This window comes from Plectropomus leopardus, chromosome 6 (genome assembly GCF_026936395.1).
Source record: "Plectropomus leopardus strain MGB_pleo_1.0 chromosome 6, ASM2693639v1, whole genome shotgun sequence".
NCBI classification, from domain to species: Eukaryota; Metazoa; Chordata; class Actinopteri; order Perciformes; family Serranidae; genus Plectropomus; species Plectropomus leopardus.
In genome coordinates this window covers 38,194,684-38,215,159 of record NC_142181.1, presented here as the reverse complement: position 1 = coordinate 38,215,159, position 20,476 = coordinate 38,194,684, and the positions used below count along the sequence as shown (strand labels likewise).

Genomic DNA, 20,476 nt, shown 5'->3' with positions numbered 1-20,476 from the left:
TATTTATGCACATCCATATACTTTGCATTTTCACCTGTTTTAAATTTAAGAGTTTGTTCTTTTATTGGCATGTAACCTGTTTTATATGACATCATCTCCTTTATTAGCATCTTATCTGCTTATACATATGGTTATTTCTTTTACTCTTAACTTTAATCTGTCTGTATTAGTTTAATTCTCTTATCCACACTATACTTACTTATTTATGAAATTGTATTTTTTAACTTATATGTTTTTGCACGCAGTGCTACTTTATTATTTGTGCTTTAACGTTCTTTAGGTTATGTCATAAGGGGGCAAGGGAGGATAAAGATGATGATGATGATGATTATAATTATTATTATTATTATTATTATTACTACTACTACTACTACTACTACTACTATCATTATTATTATTATTATTATTACTAATATTATTACATAAGGAGCGCTGTTGAAATATACACCATTAAGTTAGTCACCATACCCTTGGAGCACAGAGTGTACCGTAGGCACGGATGCTGCAGCGGAACTTCAGGCACAAAGTGCAATTTAATCATTCACGCTGCTGGGTCTAAAGTTTGAAGTTACCAACAAAAAGCCGCTCCCCTCATCCACTGATCTGATCTGATTCACAAAACGTGCGTCGACGCGTCGCACCGTTTCACACAGCGTGCCGCATGAGAGCGTGAGCACCGCCGAGGGTGTTGTTTTTGTTTCGCCGCTTGTGTATCAAGTTAGAGCGTGCACACTGCTCGCCTGAGCAGCGCTCGTCAGGCGCGTCTGAGCTGCATGTCAGCTCCAACACATCTACAGAAACCGTGGCTCGTCGTTTTTTTATGCGTGACGCTCGCGTTAGTTGACTCTATACCACTTTATACCATGGTTTAAAGTCTCTCTGTCACAGAGATGAGGAAATACAAATATGTTTGTTTTACCTCAACTTACTTGCTTCCCTTTCAAAACAAAAGCTATCTGATTGTGTCTCTGTGGACAGAATGCCATCAGTTGCTGATACAATGCATTTTATTTAGAAACATTTACAGGATGGGGTTGTCAGCCCTGCAGGAGCTTGCACAACTTCATAAATGAGTGGATTATGTGCTTATAATTATGAAAATACAGCACTCATATCAGCAGGTAGCGGTATGCCTTAAGGCCCAGTTATGGCTGGACTATTTTGATGCAGGAAGAATGTACTAGTTATAATTATTTCTGTTAGAAAAAAGTTATTGTGTTATTCAAATTGCATTAATTCTACTGTAAAATGTTTTGTTGGACTGCTAGATTTGAGGTTTGTTACTGTAACAAAGAGTAACTGCTTTGTTACTCTCCCTAAAAGTGACTTGAATTTTATTATTGTTTTATCTATTTTGCTGTTGGATTGCTAAATGTAGATTGCACTACATTCCTTTTACTTGAGTGGAACAAGCTCCTGCATTAATTTTATATTGGAGAGACTTTATATCAGACTGTAAAACACAAATAACCAGTTAAGACTGGGCTATTTTTTGTTGGGGAATAATGCCCTGCAGCATTTTAAAATGTTATTTTCTGAAAATTTGTTGTTATATTAATAGAGGAATAAAAAAATAATAGTTAAATCAATAAAAAAAATCGATAGATTAATCGATTAATCAAAAAACTAATCAATAGATTAATCAATAAAAAACTCATCTTTAGGTGAAGCCCGAGATCTGATGAGCTCTAAACTGATCAACAGATCAATTATCCACCGTGTGAGTCACAAACTGCTGCTGAGGAAAAAAAACCTCAGGGAAATTCCCCTAAATCTGCATTCATGAACAAGTAAAAACCTCTAAATTTAGAGAGGGGGCACATAATGATATAAAGGGACACAAACACACATGATTTACCAATAAGCCAAAAGGAACTGTTGGAGTTAAATTAAATAAAACAGAAATTAAAGTGAGCTGGCTGTATGTAAAAATTGGACTGCTATTACAGAAGAGAGGGTGGAAAATTCAGAAAAGTTAAGCGTATGCAAGAAAAATGGGGAAAAAGGTAACAGAGAGAGAGGAGAGAGAGTTAGAGCTCAAAGGGATGGAGGAAGGATGGAGGACGGATGGAGAAAAAGAAAAAAGAAAGCAGGTGTGAATCTGCATCCCATGTCAATTTTCAGATAAACAAATTTTGAATCAGAGGTTGTTTTTAATAAGTACACTTATGTGGCACCTACAACGTTGACACTTTTGAAGAAGTACTCATAATAAGATGAGACCGTTTTTGGAGGCAAATGCTGAAAGGTCTAACCTGTTAATTAGGGAGATGACAAGAGTGAAGAGCTCTGAGTAGAGTCCAGACGCCATGGCCTCCAAACACTCCAGAGCTGTGATCTTAGAGCCTGCGAGACAAAAGGTGGTAAAGAGACAACAGATCACAGTCAGAGCCAACTAGAACAAGATGAAGCATGTCACTTCTAATCAACTCCCTGTCTACAGCAGATACCCACTGCTCAGGGCCAGTTTGGGTGTTTTAGGGATATTTAAGGGATAGAAAAAGTGAGCAAAGTGTTTTCCTGCAAGGACTATAAACTGTTTATCAAATCAGCAGTAGGGCAACCACGTAAAAACACATCAGATTTTAAGTGAAAAGCCAACACGTCAGTCCTCTTACAAAGTAGACCCAAGACTTGGTTTGGGTTTTTACCTGAGCTGTCCCCTTGGCCAGCATCGTCCGTTCCTCCTCTGAAGGATGTGGAGTGCTGTAGTCCTTTGGCCTGGTGCTTAAAGATAGACGAGGACAGCTCCTCCAGCGTACAACCCAGCAGGTAGGCCGCCTTTTGGGCCCATTCATGACGGGCAAACTGCCTGCGTCCCGCTATAAATAAAGTAAATTGTGTTTAAAGACAAAATAGTATGCAATAAGGACTTGAGGAAGAAAAGATAACGACACTGACAGGTAGAGAAATATGAAGAGGGCAGAGCATCTCTTGGGCAAAAAAGAAGCTTCAACTGAGATACATCAGAAAACTTGTGTGTAGTTTCATAGTGCCTTTGCTTTTGCTGAGCTGTAGCTAACATTAACTGGAAACACTTTCTAAAAGTAGAAATTAGCATCAACCACAGTCTTTAACCCAGGCAGGCTTTCTCACAGCAGGTCTGTTTATCCAAAACAGATATTTTCTCTCTGTTGTTGAAGGAGTGGAAAGTATTTTTGTCTGGATACGGGAAGACAACTGTGGGAGTTGTGTAAAAACTGACAGCTAAAGTGCTAAGATTCATACTTAAGGATGAGTTTTTCCATCAATAGGACATTTAGTTCTTTTTCTAACTTTTCTTACAACAGGTCTAATTTTCAATGTAGCCATCAGAGAGCATCCACACACAGATGAATTTGGGGAAGTGGCGTAAGGAAACAAGTCCTCAAATCCTCCAACTGTGCCATGGTAGACTGTTATATGCTAGAATAGATAAAGTCCGCACACTAGTAAATGCTCCCATCAAAGTTTATTCGATAACCTCCACACATGTGAAGTAGGGGTGTGCGATATGACAATATTAGATCGTGAAGAATTAGAATGTGTCCACGATCTGCCATCACGGAGAGATCATTGTATCGTGCTACAGTGCACATTCTATCTGTTGTTGTACTATGCTCACACACGCAACGCATCCAAACTTTTTGGCTGGACCGCAGGATGAGGTCTGGCTCTGATGGTGGACGCGGGCAGTGCAGCCTCTGCTCGGACCCGGAGATGAGCAAAGCTGCAGAGGGAGGATGTGTTAATGATCAGCAGGTACAGCATGAGAGAGAGCAGCTCCCCTCCGTTGTGTGACTGTGTCTTCTGTTAAGTGTATTGTTCTGCATTTTAACATATTTCAGCGTTGCCAACTCTCACACTCCTGGCATGTGACACACGCTTTCACTGTCAGTCTCACGCTCTCATGGTACCAAAGCAAATCTCACGGCAAAACACTGCGACAGCAGAAGTGTTGAACGATCATGTAATGCAGTGAAGGACTGACTGTAGAATATAGACAATTATTTGACAACCGAGCAGCGTTTCATTATCAGGGATCAAACAGCTGATCGCCCAACAGTGGAGCACAGTGAGACGTACAGACAGAGCAGAGCCTCTCCTCACAGCACCAAAGTGTCTGAATGAACCAACAGTCAAATATTCAGAGGTGGAAAGTGATTTGTTTAGATTTCTGAAGACTATTTTGTGTTAATTTCAGGTTTAGTCAGACTTTGGATGGAAGTATTTAGAGCGCATCGCTTCGTGTCCCATCCAGCCACTGACGCTGAGCTCTCATTATTATTACCAGGGACAGACGTAGTGATTTGAGGGCCTGGGGCCACAGGCACATGGCCTTATTTTCAACCCTTCTCTTAATTTAATATGAAATTTCCCTAAAATATGTCTTCAGTGTACTCGGTGATAGTAAATAAGTCCCTGAAGGAAAAAGGGTGGGAAACACTGTACACGGTCCAGCCATATACTAGGTTTTAACCTACTCTTGTGCACTCTTTTCTCAGCTGAATCTCACTATTTGCTAGTCCGTTTCATGCCTTCCCTATAGATACACAGATAAACCAATCATAATAAACCACTGAGTCTTGGTTTTCTCCCCCCTCCCCCTTTATTTCATAAGTGACAAGTCATGAACGAAAATGATAACACGGAGCAGTTTGTCCCCCAAAAAATCAATAATATTTTACCTGACAAAAGATATGGTTCCCATCAAAACAGTGGAGAACAAAACTGCACACGCAGATTAAAATCTGTTCAAAAAGGTACTTTGGCCTAAATTCCATTCTGTTATTCTTTTTTATTTTAGGGCTATATTTTTTACATAGGGAAATTAGCTTGGTTGTAATGTTAAGTAACAGGCACAATAGTCTTAAAATCCAAAATGAAAAAAAAGCTTGGTAAAATCATGATTATGATCCTACCTTTTAAAACTCGTGATATGATATTTTTGCCATATACCCCACCCCTAGAGTGACGTCACGCATACATACTTTCATATGTGCACTCTTTCTTTGTTTTGTTGACGTCCCTTCTTCTTCCTCCTTCTTTTTTTTTTGTTTTTTTTTCTTGGCTTTCTTCTATAAATTCATGCTGTTGGACTTCAAGGTCAAAGCCTGGCACAGGGACTATGGAACATACACCTGGGCCAGTTCCAGTTGAGGCGTATGCATGAAAGAGTAAATCCACCCCCGGCCGAATTATCTGGGTGTGTTAGTCTGACTTCAAGAAATCTGACTTAATATGATTTCAGTCGGACTAACACGTTTATATGTATTTTAAATTCCAGTTTTAGTCACATTAACACAATATAATGAAATAATACATTAGATTCCAAAATCTAAGAGCCACTCAATAGATAGCCATTGTTTTTTGGCTGGTTAGTGAAGCAAATCTAGCAGCCACTTGCATATTTTACCAGCATTTGGCTGGTGGCTGGTGGCTGGTGGCTGGTGGCTGGTGGCTGGTGCGAATTTCCAACCCTGATCTTACCAGCGCCCAGATCTCCTTACTCTTCCCCCAGTTTAAATTTGCACTGGCACTTGGGTTGTTGCTGCAAAACAAAAAGACTTTTTAGGAAAAACTACGAATTGTACTTTCACATTTTGTATGCCCACCACCACAAAGACAAAGAGTAGATTGTGTTGCATTTTTCTTTCCTCAAATGTTTTTAGAAACATATTTTACCTTGCTGCTTAACTATAATTTGAGATTGTTTGTTACCACCCAACTACCATACTCCAAGTAATGTTTCCTGTGTAAAAACAGACAAGTTCATATTACGTCACCCACCAGCAGTAGCGTTTATTGATGTAGTGCAGTGCAATGCATTCTGGTAGTTGTAGGTTTTCTACCTCTTAAGCAAAAGCAAAGCCCTGTTTCTATGATTTCTCTGGTCATGTAGCAGTAATTCCAAAAGTACCAAAAATCCATCTACTGCATAGAGAGCCTAATTTTATAAAAAGGCCATCTTTACAGTGGAGAAATCTTAAAATAACCTTAGTTGAGCATCTGGGCTTGACTTCCTGCATTACAAACATTTTGAACAAAAAGTGTGACAGAGTTGGAAGATTAGAGGTGCAGGGTCTGATTGTTGAAGGTAAACCCATATGATGTAAGATAGTTGTCAAAAAGATGTATCCATAATTAATCATTCTTATTTGCAATTTTAACACTTTCTATGTCAAAAAAAGTTGTTTTACACAAAGTTCTGCTGTCATATATGTGAGTCTGTGAAATTGGGTTCAAGTTTGGATTGTTTTTATATGAGTATGAGTGTAAAATCTGTGAGTGCAAAGTCTTATGATTACAGCTCACGTTTCTACTACTATGAAGTCTTCACTGTGAGCACGAATCCAAGTTAATGGATAAATCGAAAAGTGCTGAAATGACTTCACTGAGGTCACAGTCAGGTCGCAGGGAGAGTAATCGATCTGCGATTCCTCCAACTGCGCGTGCCCCAGAGGCAAACATGGAGGGCAACAGCGTACCAAGTAGTCCGGAGAAGCATCACAGGTAATGTCAATCAAAACATGCATTGCATAGCCATTATTTATTTCATAAAATCAAACCATTATGTATAATATACATTACTTGGAGTCACAAACTTATTGCTTTAACTTGCAAGCTAAAGACACATGCCGATAGTGCTATTTTAGTGCTATCTATACTGGGCTTAGAAGTTGGCCAGTGCTAAGTTATTTTAGTTAGTTAGCACTGAACTGCATGATATGAAACATATAATGTTACCCAAAACACAATGCACTGTTCCTATATGTTCATCACCAGAGCATTAACAATCATGCCACATTTGGGATGAGTTAAAGTGAACCAATAACTTTGTGATAACACAGAAGTAGTGAGAAGGTTGATATGGAGAAACACAGTTTACATTTAGTGAAATTATCAATTTGACATAATGTTGATCAAAATACGAATTTTATCGATTTATATTTGCGTTATTTGGCGTATAAATCTGTCCACTGTATAGATCCAGTCAATTTTCCGCTGGTTTGCTCACCCTCCTAACCCTCCTGAGTGCATTTGTTTTCAACGAAGCCTTTAAGAAATCAACCCATGGAGCGGTGTGTAGTCTTGTCCTTTATTTACAAGAGATTATGATACTGGGCGGGAGACACTGATTATTCATGGGTATTTAAGTGAAGTAAATGAAAGCCTAGGGAATTAATTTGTGTTTTCTGAGATATGTGGTGGAAATCACATTTAAAACAAACAATTCAGATGTAGATTTTTGCTAATCACTGTTGATCATGCCCTGCCCTGACTATTAGTCTGGATGAGGAGTGTGTCTCCATTTGGTCTGGAGGCGATTCAAAGCCCGTTTGTTAGAGGGAACCAAGGCAACATGACAGCCTGCACAGCCAGCCAATCAAAGAGCTTAGATGCAGAGCCAGACAATCAACAGGCGCCTCTGCCAAGCACAAACTTCATGGGGAAACACGGGATAAGCTGGGAAATACAAGCTGTGTGCTAGGAAGTCAAAGCACTAACTACAGATGTGAAATTTCCCCCAATGGGGGATCAATAAAGGAATATTCTATTCTATTCTATTCTAAAATGAACAAGCTTTACTTTGCTTTTGAGAATGTGTTGTGGTGTGATGGCGGCTTGGGAGCTGTATGTGGGTGACATGGGGAGGCATCAGAGAAAGCGGTTTAAAGGGACGGCAAAGTTCTGATACCCATGATTTTCATCTCTCGGTAGAGAAAAGGGTGAGACAGGGAGCGGGGAGAGGCGTCATGAGGCAAACACGAAAACACAAGAGAGCAGCAGATGAAGAGAGGAGGGGCAGGAGGAGCAGAAACAATAAAAATGCTAATGTCTCAAGGCCTGGAAGGAATGATAAAGGCATTAAGACATAAAATACTAACAAGAGAGCCTCTGAAATAAAGTTTTTTAAGTGAAAAACAGTCAACAACTTGTGTGTTGTTTTTCCATTACCTTCATCTCCGTCTGTGTTTGATAGGGCACAGCATGCAAACATGCAAGCAAAGAGAGGGGGTTAGAGATAACAGTTCACAGATTCATCAATTCACAGGCACAGGAAAACATAAACATCAACATTCAACAACACTGACTCCCACTATCATGCTTTGGAAGAGCAAGTGGAGGAGTTAGACATGTTGGATCCACAGGGCCCTGCTTTACATCAGTGGATGCTAAAGAATACTGAAAGAATGTCCTCTACTGTGAGTAAAGTACCAGCCAGTGCAGACTGAAGACTTTCAAAATAACATAACTGTTTGAGCTACATGATGTTATTTTGCCCCCAGACTGTTGTAGTGTTGACACGGAGATACAGAAACTACACATCTAAGCTCAGACGAGCTGTGCTGCTTTTTCCAGTTGGACAGAAACAAAATATTACTCAACAAAACCATGCAAGAAGTCACTGTGAGTGTGTATGTTTGTCCTGCCTCCATCCCTGCATCCAGGTTCATGTCTCAGGGTTTCCTGCAGTGTTTTATAGCAGAGTATAGCAGAGTTGGGCCACCAGTGCTTAACATAATTAAAAAACACTTTTAACATTACCTTTAAGGTGGAAGGACCAAATACACTCCTTCACACAGCAAACTTTTGACAGAGCAGTCTCAACTCAAAGTCCATTTACTCCCAGGTTCCTTCACATTTTCCATTTCAAAATTCTCAGACTTTTTGGATCATCTTTGTCATCAGAGTACAGTTTGCTACATGATTATTATGTAAATAAAGGGTCTGCCTTAAAATTACACACATTTGTATCACTTTTCACACAAAATGTGCTTTTCAAAATAAGGCTATAAAAACATTATACATTTATATGATTTTCTATTTTCATTTAGTTATTTTTTTAACCAACGTCAGTCCTAATCATAAATGTCAAATATTCATTAATTTTCAGAATTTTAACCTTTTAAATGCCAGGTTTGTTGTCATGATGCCACTTTGTTTGTAGATCAAAAATAAAACACAAAAATTGAATTATTTTCACACAGCCAAAAGAAAGAAAAAAAAGAAGAAGATTGGCTGTGTTCAAGCATATGGAATTAATTTAGGCCAAATTGTGTATTTTTGTTTGATTTTGGAATTTCCAGCTCAGCTCCTACAATAGGTCTAAAATACACTGTGGAAACTAAATTGTTACACTCAGACTGTAAAGTGCAAAAAATGCTCCATTGAAACCCATTCAAACTGCAATTTTTGATCCCACAGCCATCAAAGCATAAAAACATGCATTGTATTATTTATGGGTGTCATTCAGGGCTTTTGTCTTGGAATTTGTCATTGTTACTACTTTCCAACTGATGATGTCGTTTTTACCACATTTGGCATATGGAGAAAATACAGCCTGGTGCTAATCACTGACATATCTCAGGCTGTGGTCACAATAAAAAATCCACTTCCGCATGTAGTATCCTGAAAATAATTAAATTTTCTGTTTCTTTCTTTTCTTTTTAAATTCTGAAAATTAATTAATATTTGATATTAATGACTGGGGCTGGTGTTTGTTTAAAAAAATAACTCAATGAAAGTAGAAAACCCCTTTAATGTAATGTAATGTAATATTTTTGAAGCTTGATTTTGATGTGCATTTTGTGTGCAGAGCAATATGAGTGTGTGTACTATTAAAGCAGTATTTCTCACAAATGCTCTTGTGGCCAAATTTGAGCAGTTACACACACCACTACAGTTAGAGAATGTTGTTTTTTTGTTTGTGTTTGTGTGTGTGTGTGTGTGTGTGTGTGTGTGTGTGTGTGTGTGTTTAGTGATCCTTTAAGTTTTCTACACTGTAAACTTAATCAGTCAATCAATGTGAAGTCTAACAGCATCTACAGGAAAACGCTGTACTCCTCCTTGTTGTTGCAGTGAGTGTGTGCATTCACATGTCAAGCCTGACACCTAGTGGCACTTCAGAGAAAGTCATCTCCAGGTGATTTTGTTTTTACTATTATGAATAGGATTTACATCGCCATGATGTCATAAATATTTAAGTAATGAGTTGAAGGAAATTAATACATGGTTGGCAGGACAGAGAAGCAATTTGCTGGGTAAAATTAATAAATCAAGTGTTCAGAGACAGAGATATGAGAATAAGAAAGGAGGAGGATGAACTCATTTTTGCCCTTGAAAATGTGTGAAGTTGTATTTATAACATAAAAAAGTGACATTTCAAACTGAAGAGTAGAATGTTAAAGCAACATGTCAAACATTCTTCCTCCTCCAAGCAGAACTGACACTGCCCACTGGGTATTAAGATTATCTGCTGTTGACATTTGGTCAGAGGTGAGTTTATTCATATCTCTGTCTCTACAAATGATTGACTGATAAAGTGTTTGTGTTATTTTGTCCTCTTATTGGATAGAACTTAATATCACTCTTTCTCTTGACCTTAACAAAAATTTAAAGTTAAAGTCTTCACAAAAATGAACATATATTGCATGGCCTTAACCCTTTGAAACCTGGAACAACATCATTTTTCTTGTGCTACTTTCAGACCCCTTTAACAAGTTTTTAAACCTTGAAACACTGAGCAAATTGGTGCTATTTCTTTCATTAAAATAATTAGAAGAAAAGTAACTTAGTATAAATTGTTCCAAATGTTAATGTCATGTCAATAGGTAAGTAGATTAACAATATTATTTCAAAAGAGCATGGGAATGTCTTGAAAATTGCATTTATAATTATCATAATTAAACACTTAAAATTATGTTACAAAAATATTATAATTTTTAAGCAATTCTTCAAGGTCATTTCCTGGTATATTAGGTTTTTTCTTTTTCTTTTTTGTTTGTTTGATTGTTTTGTTTTGTGTGGGGTTAACTAATTTTCAGGTATTTTTCTTGTAGTTTTTACTAATTTCTTGCTTTTTTTTGTTTCTCATTGCCTTCTTCCCAAGTTTTTGCAAGAAATCAAGCAAATTTGCTCAGGTTTCAAAGGGTTAATAATAACATTATGTTTCACAGGTGATCACATGAGTGTGTCTCTTCTCCCCTGCATATCCTGTACTCAGAACATGCCTGTTCTTTCAGTGGGGTAAAGCACTGAGCTGAAAGGTCATTATTCCATTCACCTGTGTGTGTCGGCAGTATTTGCTTATCTGTCTCCATCTGTCTGTCACACACTGAATTTAGAGGTGGAAATTTTTCCTGACATAAATCAAAAGCCTCGCAGCAAGAGAGTAAATGGATTTTACAGTGCTTTGGTCTTTCCCTTCCATTTCCAGCCCATAAAAAACACCACACTGAGTCACTGTAATGACAGGGGGTGTGACGCAGTGAGTGACAGTCCTCAAGTTATACTGAGCATGGACTAATACATGCAAGATGGGATGTGTTTTAGAAAAAGGTTAAGAAAATGACATGCATGTATTATGTTCTAGACATGTGTTTCCTTAGTATATTTATCAGTTCATCTAAAGAACTGCGTTTCACATACAAACCAATATTAGTCTTTGTTAACAAGTTTGTAAAAGGAATGAGCAAAATATTTTAGTGATTGTGTCATTGGTCTTATATGCCATCACAAGATGAAAACACACACATTTCGTTCCCAATTGGGAAGGAGGAGCCGGTCCAGCCCATCCCTCAGCTCCTCTGAAGGATTCACTCTCACTAGGGCTACATCCGCACTAATATGTTCTCCTTTTAAAGCACACAATTATTGCTACATTTACACCTTGTATCCACACTACTCTGGCATTTCGGAAACCCTGAGATCTAACTGCAAGTCATTACTCATCACTGTATTCTGTATACCCGGGTTGGGTGACTGTCTTTAAAACTATGCACTTTTTCACTAGCATTCTCTTATTTACAAAGCTGTTCTTGGCCTAATTCCAGCATATTTATGTGTGTATATTGAGCAAAAAAATGTAAACGGCTACGCTCTTCCTTCAAAGAACTTGTTCTTATTGTCTATACCTAGGGTTTGTACAGAGTTTGGCAAAAGAGCTTTGATATGTGCAGCTCTATATAAGTGGAATCTTCTGCAGAAAGACTTAAAGCTGCACTCTTTGGCTCCTGGAGGCTGTTTAAACGCTCTGTTGCAGGCCTTTTGTATGTCATCTTCTACGTGCCAATGTCAGGGAGTATCTTAGCTGGTCTTTTAAAGGTCTTATTTTTATGGTTTAGGTATAACAAATATTAACATACTCCCTAGTTCTTCCTTGAGGTAACTTTATTTTGTGGTCCTTTTGTGTTTTATATTGGTTGTTTTTGAGTTGTTTGTTTTGATCAGGATAAAGAAATATTTGGTCTTTTTTTGTCATCTCCATTGTATTTTTTGTAATTAAGCAACCTACCTCTGATTAGACACTCTGCTTCCTTTTTCAAATCAGAATGCATATGCTCAGTGTACGCAAATGATCTAATGTGTTTTCAGGTGTGATAGTATGGACAGAGATTATTTCAGAAAAGGTGCTAAAATACTTGTGCCTATAAAATGTATTAGTGAGGATGTGGCCTAAATAATTTTGTAAATAATTTGCTGTTCTCCTTTCTCAATGTCCCTTTTTTCTGGTTTGAAATAACTGCTACAGTGCTGCTGTAGAGCTCTATAAGCACACAGTCAGAGACACATTTTTGATGTCTATGTTCTCATCATGTAAAGAACAGTACGAGCAATGAGACAGTCTTGCAGAGACATGATATACTCATGATTTGATGTATCTGCAGTCATACAGTTAGGAGTTCCTACCTTTAGTTGCTCCTGCGGCTCCCAAGTGGTACACGGCCCCCAGGATGAGCCAGAGGGCCTTCTGCTCCTCACTCGCGATGCCTAGCACCTTCATGGCTGCCTGCAGCTTGGTGAACTGCTGCGCGGCTCGCTGCTTGTCCTCAGGCTGGAGACGATATCATCAGGTCAAACAGCTACTTCAGTATATTCATTTAACAATAAATACCACACAGGCTAGAACCTGACTGATAAAATGGCCAAAATTAACTTATTACAGATACATCAGTATCAGCTTATATGTTAGCTAATAAATGTCAAAAAACTGAAATACAGAAATGCTGAGGAGATGGTTCGAAAAAGTGTCGCCAAAGTTTATTTGTCAGCTGTTAAATGTCTTGTCAAGTACAGTTTTTAGTCCCAAACTGTTAAAAAAGGAACCTCATGAAAAATGTTTATTGATGTTTTTGGCTGTGTTAAAAAAATGATTAGGGATGCACCAATTTATTGGCTGAACATCAGTTTCTACCAATATTCCTCTTGTTCGTCATACTTTCAGCATATTTGCAAAAACCGATGGCAGTGACTGATGTTTTTCTGTTGTGTCACGACTGTTTTATGCAGACTAAAAAGCAGGGCTTGATGGTATTGGCTCCCCGTGGTTGTGAAGAGCAGAGGACGCCTTCGGGACTAAAGGACCCATTTACTAATCAACACATCAGGGGATGCACTTTGAGGCACCCTGATAATGCTACATCAGTGCAATATAAAACAGACATCAGACACAGAATTATGATATATAACATGCAGAGTAAAAAGGCCTTAAAAAAAATCTGTTTTTCATGTGAAAGGAGGTTATATTAATAAACTTGTATAATTGAATTTGTGCTTATTCAAAGGTGAAGGCCTGAATTAGTTAAAGAACAGTTCAGTTATTTTTTTATAATAAAGATGCCTTTGTTTCCCCGGCACAAAAGGGGAAATTTCAAAAATAAATAATTAAAATTAAAAATTAAAAACATTGGTATCGGCTATCAGCCATATTGTTATGTTAATCATTGATCCAGCCCAAAATTTCAGAATTGATCCATCCCCAAGATTAATTTATTCTTATATATGCCTATATAATTTTCAAAATTGTGAAAAATCAATACAGACCTATAAAATAGGACATACTTAATATCACACACAAATAAACTATGACATGAAAGCCTTAAAAAACAGACACATCTCAGTGTGATTACCTTCGACTGTGGTAGGATCCCAAAAGCACTGTTCTCAGCCAGGTGGTTAAAGTGCAGCTCCGTTCTGGAGGAGAGGAGGAGAGAAGCGGGATACCGTAATCAGCCAATGAAATGCTAACACCTCTGGATGTGCTGTGCATGTTGTTGGTGTCACATGAATTATCCCAAACTACCTGCCCTTTGTGACGTTAAAAGATGATGTTTCAAAAGCCAGCATCTTATTTTACTGCTCATTAAAGAGTGTTAGTTATAGAGAGGATAGTGAGCAGGTGACCAATGCAGTGTCAGTCACATTGCAAAAAATTGCCTGAAATCCTGTGACGACCTGAAATATTGAGTGATCATGCATCTAAAGAGAAAAGGACATCCAAAAAGAACAGTTATCCCCGCAAATACATAGATACAATATCATGGATCAGGCAAAGAAACTCAACCTCTTAGTTTGAAAGAAAAATTTGCTAGAGAGACAATAACAACATGAAGCGAGGTTTAACTGTGGCTCTCACCTGAAACTTACTGCCTCACAGAACATGTTTTTTTTTTGTTGACTTAACAGTTTTTAGTCTATTAGTCTTATTACTCAGTAATTGCATCAAATAACATCGAACATGTCAAAAACAATTACAGGAAGAGTTCACCCAAAAACTTTTTTCTTTCTACCAAACTACACCCACTAACCATATCACTGTGCAGAAGGAGGCCTGCATCTACTTATGGAAAAAAGGCTCATGCTCGTGACAGCATGAGATGTAAACATTAATGGCATCCTCCTAAGTGGTGCTAGGTGAGCTAGCGGCAGATGCACGCTTCCTTCGGCGCAGTGAAACAGTTCAGTAAAAGAAACAGTTCCTCCATGAAACTGCTCACAAAAAGCCCTGTGAATTATCTTGGGTAACTGGGTTGTAATTTATGGAAAAAGACATTCCTGTTGAGTTTTTCAAATGTGCCATATTGGCGCTTTGAGCAACAGAAACTGAGTGGCATCTAGTTCCTTTGTATTGGAGAGAAGGTAGACACCTCTACTGCTGATATCTCCAAGACTCAGCAACTCACACAGAAACTATCTAGACTCTTAAATAGCACTACATTTTAGAAGAAAAATATGTAATTTTGATTGAGAGGCAAACTGTCCCTTTAATGAGATCAACAGGCAAGAAATGGATCGGTAAACAATAAGATTCAATAACCACAACACTATGATTTTATCTCCTAAATGTCAGCAGCTGCTGGCTTGAAACAACTACAACAGACTTGATCCACCTTGTTGTGATGCCCAAATCCCAACAAAATAATCTCAATAAATGTTTCTGGCATTGGAGACCAATTTCTAAAAAAAAACTAAAGTAAATTTGTAATCAGCTTTTGTTATCAAACATCACAAAATATTTGTATAACTTGAAAAAACAAGACATATTTAAATACTTCAGAGTTGTGCTATCCAAATGTTGTAACTGTGTGGACAAAGAAGTGCTGGAGGAGTCACCTCAGGCTGCTGTCGGCTCCCGCCATCATGTAGTAGAAGACGTTAAAGGTGGACTCTGCCTCAGGACGTTTGCTCACCCTCAGTTTCTCCAGCAGCATGGTCTGAACAGGAGGAGACAACACCAGTCACGCACTTCTGTTACACTGCAATTTAAGTTAATGACAAAAGATGCAACTGTTTCCATTGTGTGTGTGTGTGTGTGTGTGTGTGTGTGTGTGCGCGCGTGGTGCATGCGTGCGTGTGTGTATTACCTGGATGGAGGCAGAGGCCACCTGCCCAGCCTGGTCGAAGTCAAGGGACACCACGTGGGAGAAGCGGCTGGCGTTGGTGTTCATGGCGGTGGAGCTGTTGCCGAAAGCCTCCAGGATGGTGTAGACCGCCTGCCACTTCTCAGCTGTGTTGACAAGAACATGCAGAAATGTATCTAATTATTTGTGGTGGGGGATCAGTTTATACTTCTGCAAAGAAATCAACTTTTTCTTGAGAATCCAAAATTGTGTTCTGCCCTTTGATGTTAGTAAGGAATTAGACCGAACCCAATGTTTGAACTGTGGTAGACTCCCCTCCATCTAATCCTCCTTTTTTGGCCTGGTGCGACACAGTGCATTCTGGTAATTGTAGGTTTTCCACCTCTTGAGCAAAAGCCTCCTCTGTTTTCTCTGATCATGTAGCACCATTTTCAAAAGTATTTAAGTCCTTCCACTGCAGAAACAGCCTGGTTTATCAAAGGGCCATATTCCCAGTAGTGAAATACTTCTTTCAAGTTTAGAGAAGTGGGGATTATATTATATTTAAAGACCAGACATTTACGGTTCCATATCTATTCCTGTAGTTTTGTAATGACCCTGCTACCCTGTTTTCTGTCTGCAGGCTCACCGGAGAAGATTTTGCCCGTGCTGCCAGCGATAGAGACCAGGTACTGGACGAGGTGCTGGCAGTTGGTGGTCTTGCCGCTGCCGGACTTGCCCAGCAGCACAATGGACTGATCCTGCCGGGTGGTGAGCAGGTTGCGGTAAGCAGACTGGGCCACAGAGTAGATATGAGGCGCCGTGTCCTCACGCCGGCAGCCTTTGAACATGTGCATCACCTAAAAAGGGGGTGGGGGACAAAAGGACAAACGCAGAGGCAAAAGCAGAGAGGGATTCAAATAAGAGCCACAACCAAAGGGCAGCCAACCTCACATTTCTGCCACTTATTTCATTTCTGTGACAATCATCAAGCTAAATAGTCTGCAGCTTTATCAACATATGAGAGACTTTTGTTTACATGTTCAGTGCTAGATGGAATGTGGAAGGATATGTTAGAGTGCAGTTAATAGTGAAGTCTGTTCATTGCTGCATCCCTACACCAAAATATGACAGGTGATGATGTCATTTCAATATCCATGGGCATTTATCAGGCAATATCAGCTGTCCAGTGTCATCAGTCTTAAACTAACCTTCTCAGAGTACATGGAGGGGGTGCTGAGGGGGTTGATGACCACCATGTTGAGTCCAGCGTAGGTGTGAATGAGGTTGCCTCCATAGCGCTGCCTCAGGCAGTGCATCACACTGGACTCATTCAGATAGAGCAGCGATGCCAGGTCCTCTGAGCGGTTGTATGCTGGAGGGTTTGCCTACAGACACAGACACAGACACAGACACAAACACAGACACACACGCACACACACACAGAGGTAATGATAATGGTGATTTTCAACTAGTAACAGAGAAGTGGCTAACTGGATACAGAACTTTTGACACCTCTAGACTATTGGTTGAAATTGGAGCTATTCTAAAATCTTGTTTCCACCAAGCAGCCCGCTTCAGTTCAGCTGACTTTAGTTCAGTTGAGTTTGTAACACATTGAAAAGGTTATTTTTGCATTACCATTGTCAAAAGTTGTGGATGTATTACCAGAGCCATTCCATTCTGTCCTGTTTTTTGTCATCCCTCAGTTGAGGTACCTGGCACACTGATCTGACAATAAAGGGTGGATCTAGAATCACTGTAGGCTGTTCACAGGTCAGGAGAGAATCATCACTCTTGCTCTACAAGGACTTAATGCACAAACCTACTATTATTAATTATCCCACTGACTGTGACAGAGACTCCTAAGACTACATATTATGTATTATGTATGTCTGTATGTCTCTATGTATGTATGTGTGTGTGTGTGTGTGTGTGTGTGTGTGCGCGCGCGTGTGTGTGTGTGCGCGTGTGTGTTATGCTATAAAAGCATTCAACTGGTACTGATGAACAGAATAGTATGTTGTTGCACTACCATGAACTATTCACCTTTTCTATGTCGTCTTCGTCCACTTCCAGTGTTGCCCCATCATGCTCCAGTTTGATTTTCACCTTGCCCTCTGGCAGGGAGCCTGCCTCTGTCTTTACCACGGTGGCTGAGAGGAAAAAACACAGGAAACAAAAGGCAAAAACAAAACATGGAATTACAATGGAATACTTTATTGACATTCAGCCATATGTACAGGACACAGATGGGATTAAAATGCCATTTTCTCCCTGACCCCTAGTCTAAACATGCATGTAGAGAAACAAAAGATTAGAGAAAAAAAAATTTAAAAAGTAGGTGAGTATTAAATGAAAGTAATAAAATGAAAGTTAACACTTTGAGACCTGAGCTATTGGCTTGATTTCTTCCAAAAACATGGGAAGAAAGAAATTAGCAACTTAACAAGAAATGAGCAAAAATAAAGCAAGAAATAAGTAAAAAGTTTAAAGAAAATTTTCTTAAAAAAACAGAAAGAAATTGAAAGTTAAAAACAAAAACAAACAAGGACATTACTTAAGAAAGGACTAAAAAAATAGAAAAATATATATATTTTTAATTTTTAATCATTCTTATCATCATAAATATAGTTTCTGGACATTTTACACATGTTTTTTTTATTTTCTAACACTCTTTTTCTGTTTTCTGCTTTCTGTTTTCTTTTGTCTCTGTCTCTCTCTAATTTTTAAGAGTAATTTTCAGGCTCATTGCCTTTTTTCCCTATGGTTCTGACGAGAATTAAACCTATTTTTTTGGGCTTCCAAGATAAAATACTTCTGGGTGTCTAAATACAGCACAAGAAAAACTGATGTCAATCCAGATTCCAATGGGTTAAAGAAAGGCACACATGAAAAACACACAAGCAGCAACTTATAAGTAGAAAGGGCAGTGAATGAATATCATGCAAATGGAATGAATGTCATTATTATATTGTTTTATCATATATTTTATATGATTATTTCATCTCACCCAGGGAGAAGCCATCTTTGTGGATGAGCCAGACTTTCTCTGATCCATACCAGGCCTGCTCCGCTGCAATCTGCTCCTCTGTCTTCACCTGGTGGACAGAAAGGAAAAGGAGAAAAATGACTAAACAGTAGTGATGAGGAAATCACTATTATTTTCAAGCCAAGTCACTGGACCACTCATTCACACTGGATCTTTCTGAAACCACCAGTGTTTCCAGTTTGATCCCAACTCATGCTGAAGGGTTATGACAGAAAATGCAGGATGATGAACATGCAGTGGATGACGATGGACTCAGAGGTCTCACAGTCCACTGAGCAACTGCTGCTCCTTCAGGGCGGTGTGTGAGAACAGTTGTGTGTTTGAAAAACTTCAAAACATACAGATGTCACTATAACAAGCCTCAGGGCATGTGAAGGGACAACACTGGTGAAAAAACACACCAGGGAGCACCTTGGTTCAGTGAACACAGAGGGGACACAAAAGAGGAAGGAAAACCACAACAATAAAACTACAATAACAGAAACAAATCTTGCAAATAGTGAGATAGTTTTTTAAGTAAACCCAAAAAAAAAACAATTAATTCTGTACGGTGACTGCTTGATTTCACATAATTTTTATGGGCAAAGTGAACAAGACACACTGCATATCTAAAGCAAAAGGAGAGAGCACAACACAGCACTACAGGGTGACCGAGGACGAGCTGGTGGTGAATCACACGCAGGCACAGTGCAGGCCACACCTGAGACTGCTGAGCTGCAGCGTGAGATGCCTGAAGGAGGGCCACAGGGTCCACTTCCACTGATCCCTGGTGAATTGGCCAGCATGAAGAGGTCAAAGGTCACAGTTATATATGAGTAACACATGTTACATAGACACACAAATAAACACACAAATAAATGGAAGCATCACTGCATCTGAACAAAGTTTGTCATGCTTATCCAGCACACCTGTGAGAGAGAAATTAAGTTTACTGCGTCATCATCTATAAAAGGAGCTGCTCTGATCCTCTTAGATCTGCTTTAATCTCACACTGTCACTGCTGAAATGTTTACTGATTCATGGAATAAAACGGTTGCATGACAACAAAAATAAAACCCAGGTCATAAACAAAGATTCACCATGATACAACCTCGGAGCACCTGAAGATAACAATCAGCCACATAGCACTCACTCAGATTCTCCATTAAGAGAGAAATCACCACACCAGCATGCAGACTGTCGATACAAGACAAACAAAGCCCATGCAGATTGCTTCCATCAGTCTGATGTGTCATGAAAAGAGAGTTAAGCCATGCTGTAGTGGTACAAACTGCACCTCATGTCAAGGACAAGACAAGGGAAGACCTGCCAAAAAGCTTCAGACTGAATTATTTGTTTATGGTCTGTTCAATATCAGGAGACAAAACTGACTGAAAGCAGACTTCATGTCAAACGCACATCAAATGAGAAAAGAACTGTCAATATCACCTGTGTTTTTAGTACAAACATACATTCAGGACATGCTTAACTTCATTTAGCAAATGATGGTATAGCTCTGCCAAAAGTTAAAAACTCTGATAAAGGTAACCTTTTGAAAGGGACAGTTCAACCCAAATCAAAAACTTAACAGCAATGTTTTTTTTTTCCAGAAATCATGACCCGGTTTCTCAAGATAATTCACAGACCTTGTTGTGAGCACTTTCATGTCAGAACTAGTTTTTCTCTAACGAACTACACCCACCAAGTGTATCACAGTGCAGAAGGAAGCATGCATCTACCACTGGCTCACCTCGCACCACAGAGCTAGCTAACATTACAGCTCAGCCAGGGAGGATGCCATTAATGTTTACATCTCATGCTGTTACAAGCAGAAGCTTCTCAT

The 20,476-nt window shown here is 39.0% G+C and overlaps 1 protein-coding gene across 13 annotated transcripts in view; it reads right to left on the bottom strand.

Annotated features, from left to right (window-relative positions):
* The window catches only part of myo18ab (myosin XVIIIA b), a 219,690-nt gene that overhangs the window by 139,453 nt on the left and 59,761 nt on the right, over positions 1–20,476 (bottom strand). For 11 of the 13 annotated variants that reach the window (XM_088079413.1, XM_088079407.1, XM_088079408.1 and 8 more), the window contains 11 exons: positions 19,355–19,420; positions 18,616–18,703; positions 17,652–17,758; positions 16,814–16,990; positions 16,252–16,462; positions 15,627–15,769; positions 15,376–15,476; positions 13,893–13,956; positions 12,673–12,817; positions 2,652–2,822; positions 2,256–2,346 (listed from right to left, as the gene is read on the bottom strand). In XM_088079413.1, the coding sequence (XP_087935539.1) occupies positions 2,256–2,346; positions 2,652–2,822; positions 12,673–12,817; positions 13,893–13,956; positions 15,376–15,476; positions 15,627–15,769; positions 16,252–16,462; positions 16,814–16,990; positions 17,652–17,758; positions 18,616–18,703; positions 19,355–19,420 (1,364 nt within the window). The remainder of the gene's footprint in view (positions 1–2,255; positions 2,347–2,651; positions 2,823–12,672; positions 12,818–13,892; positions 13,957–15,375; positions 15,477–15,626; positions 15,770–16,251; positions 16,463–16,813; positions 16,991–17,651; positions 17,759–18,615; positions 18,704–19,354; positions 19,421–20,476) is intronic. The other 2 variants (XM_088079409.1, XM_088079412.1) reach the window with 1 other exon arrangement.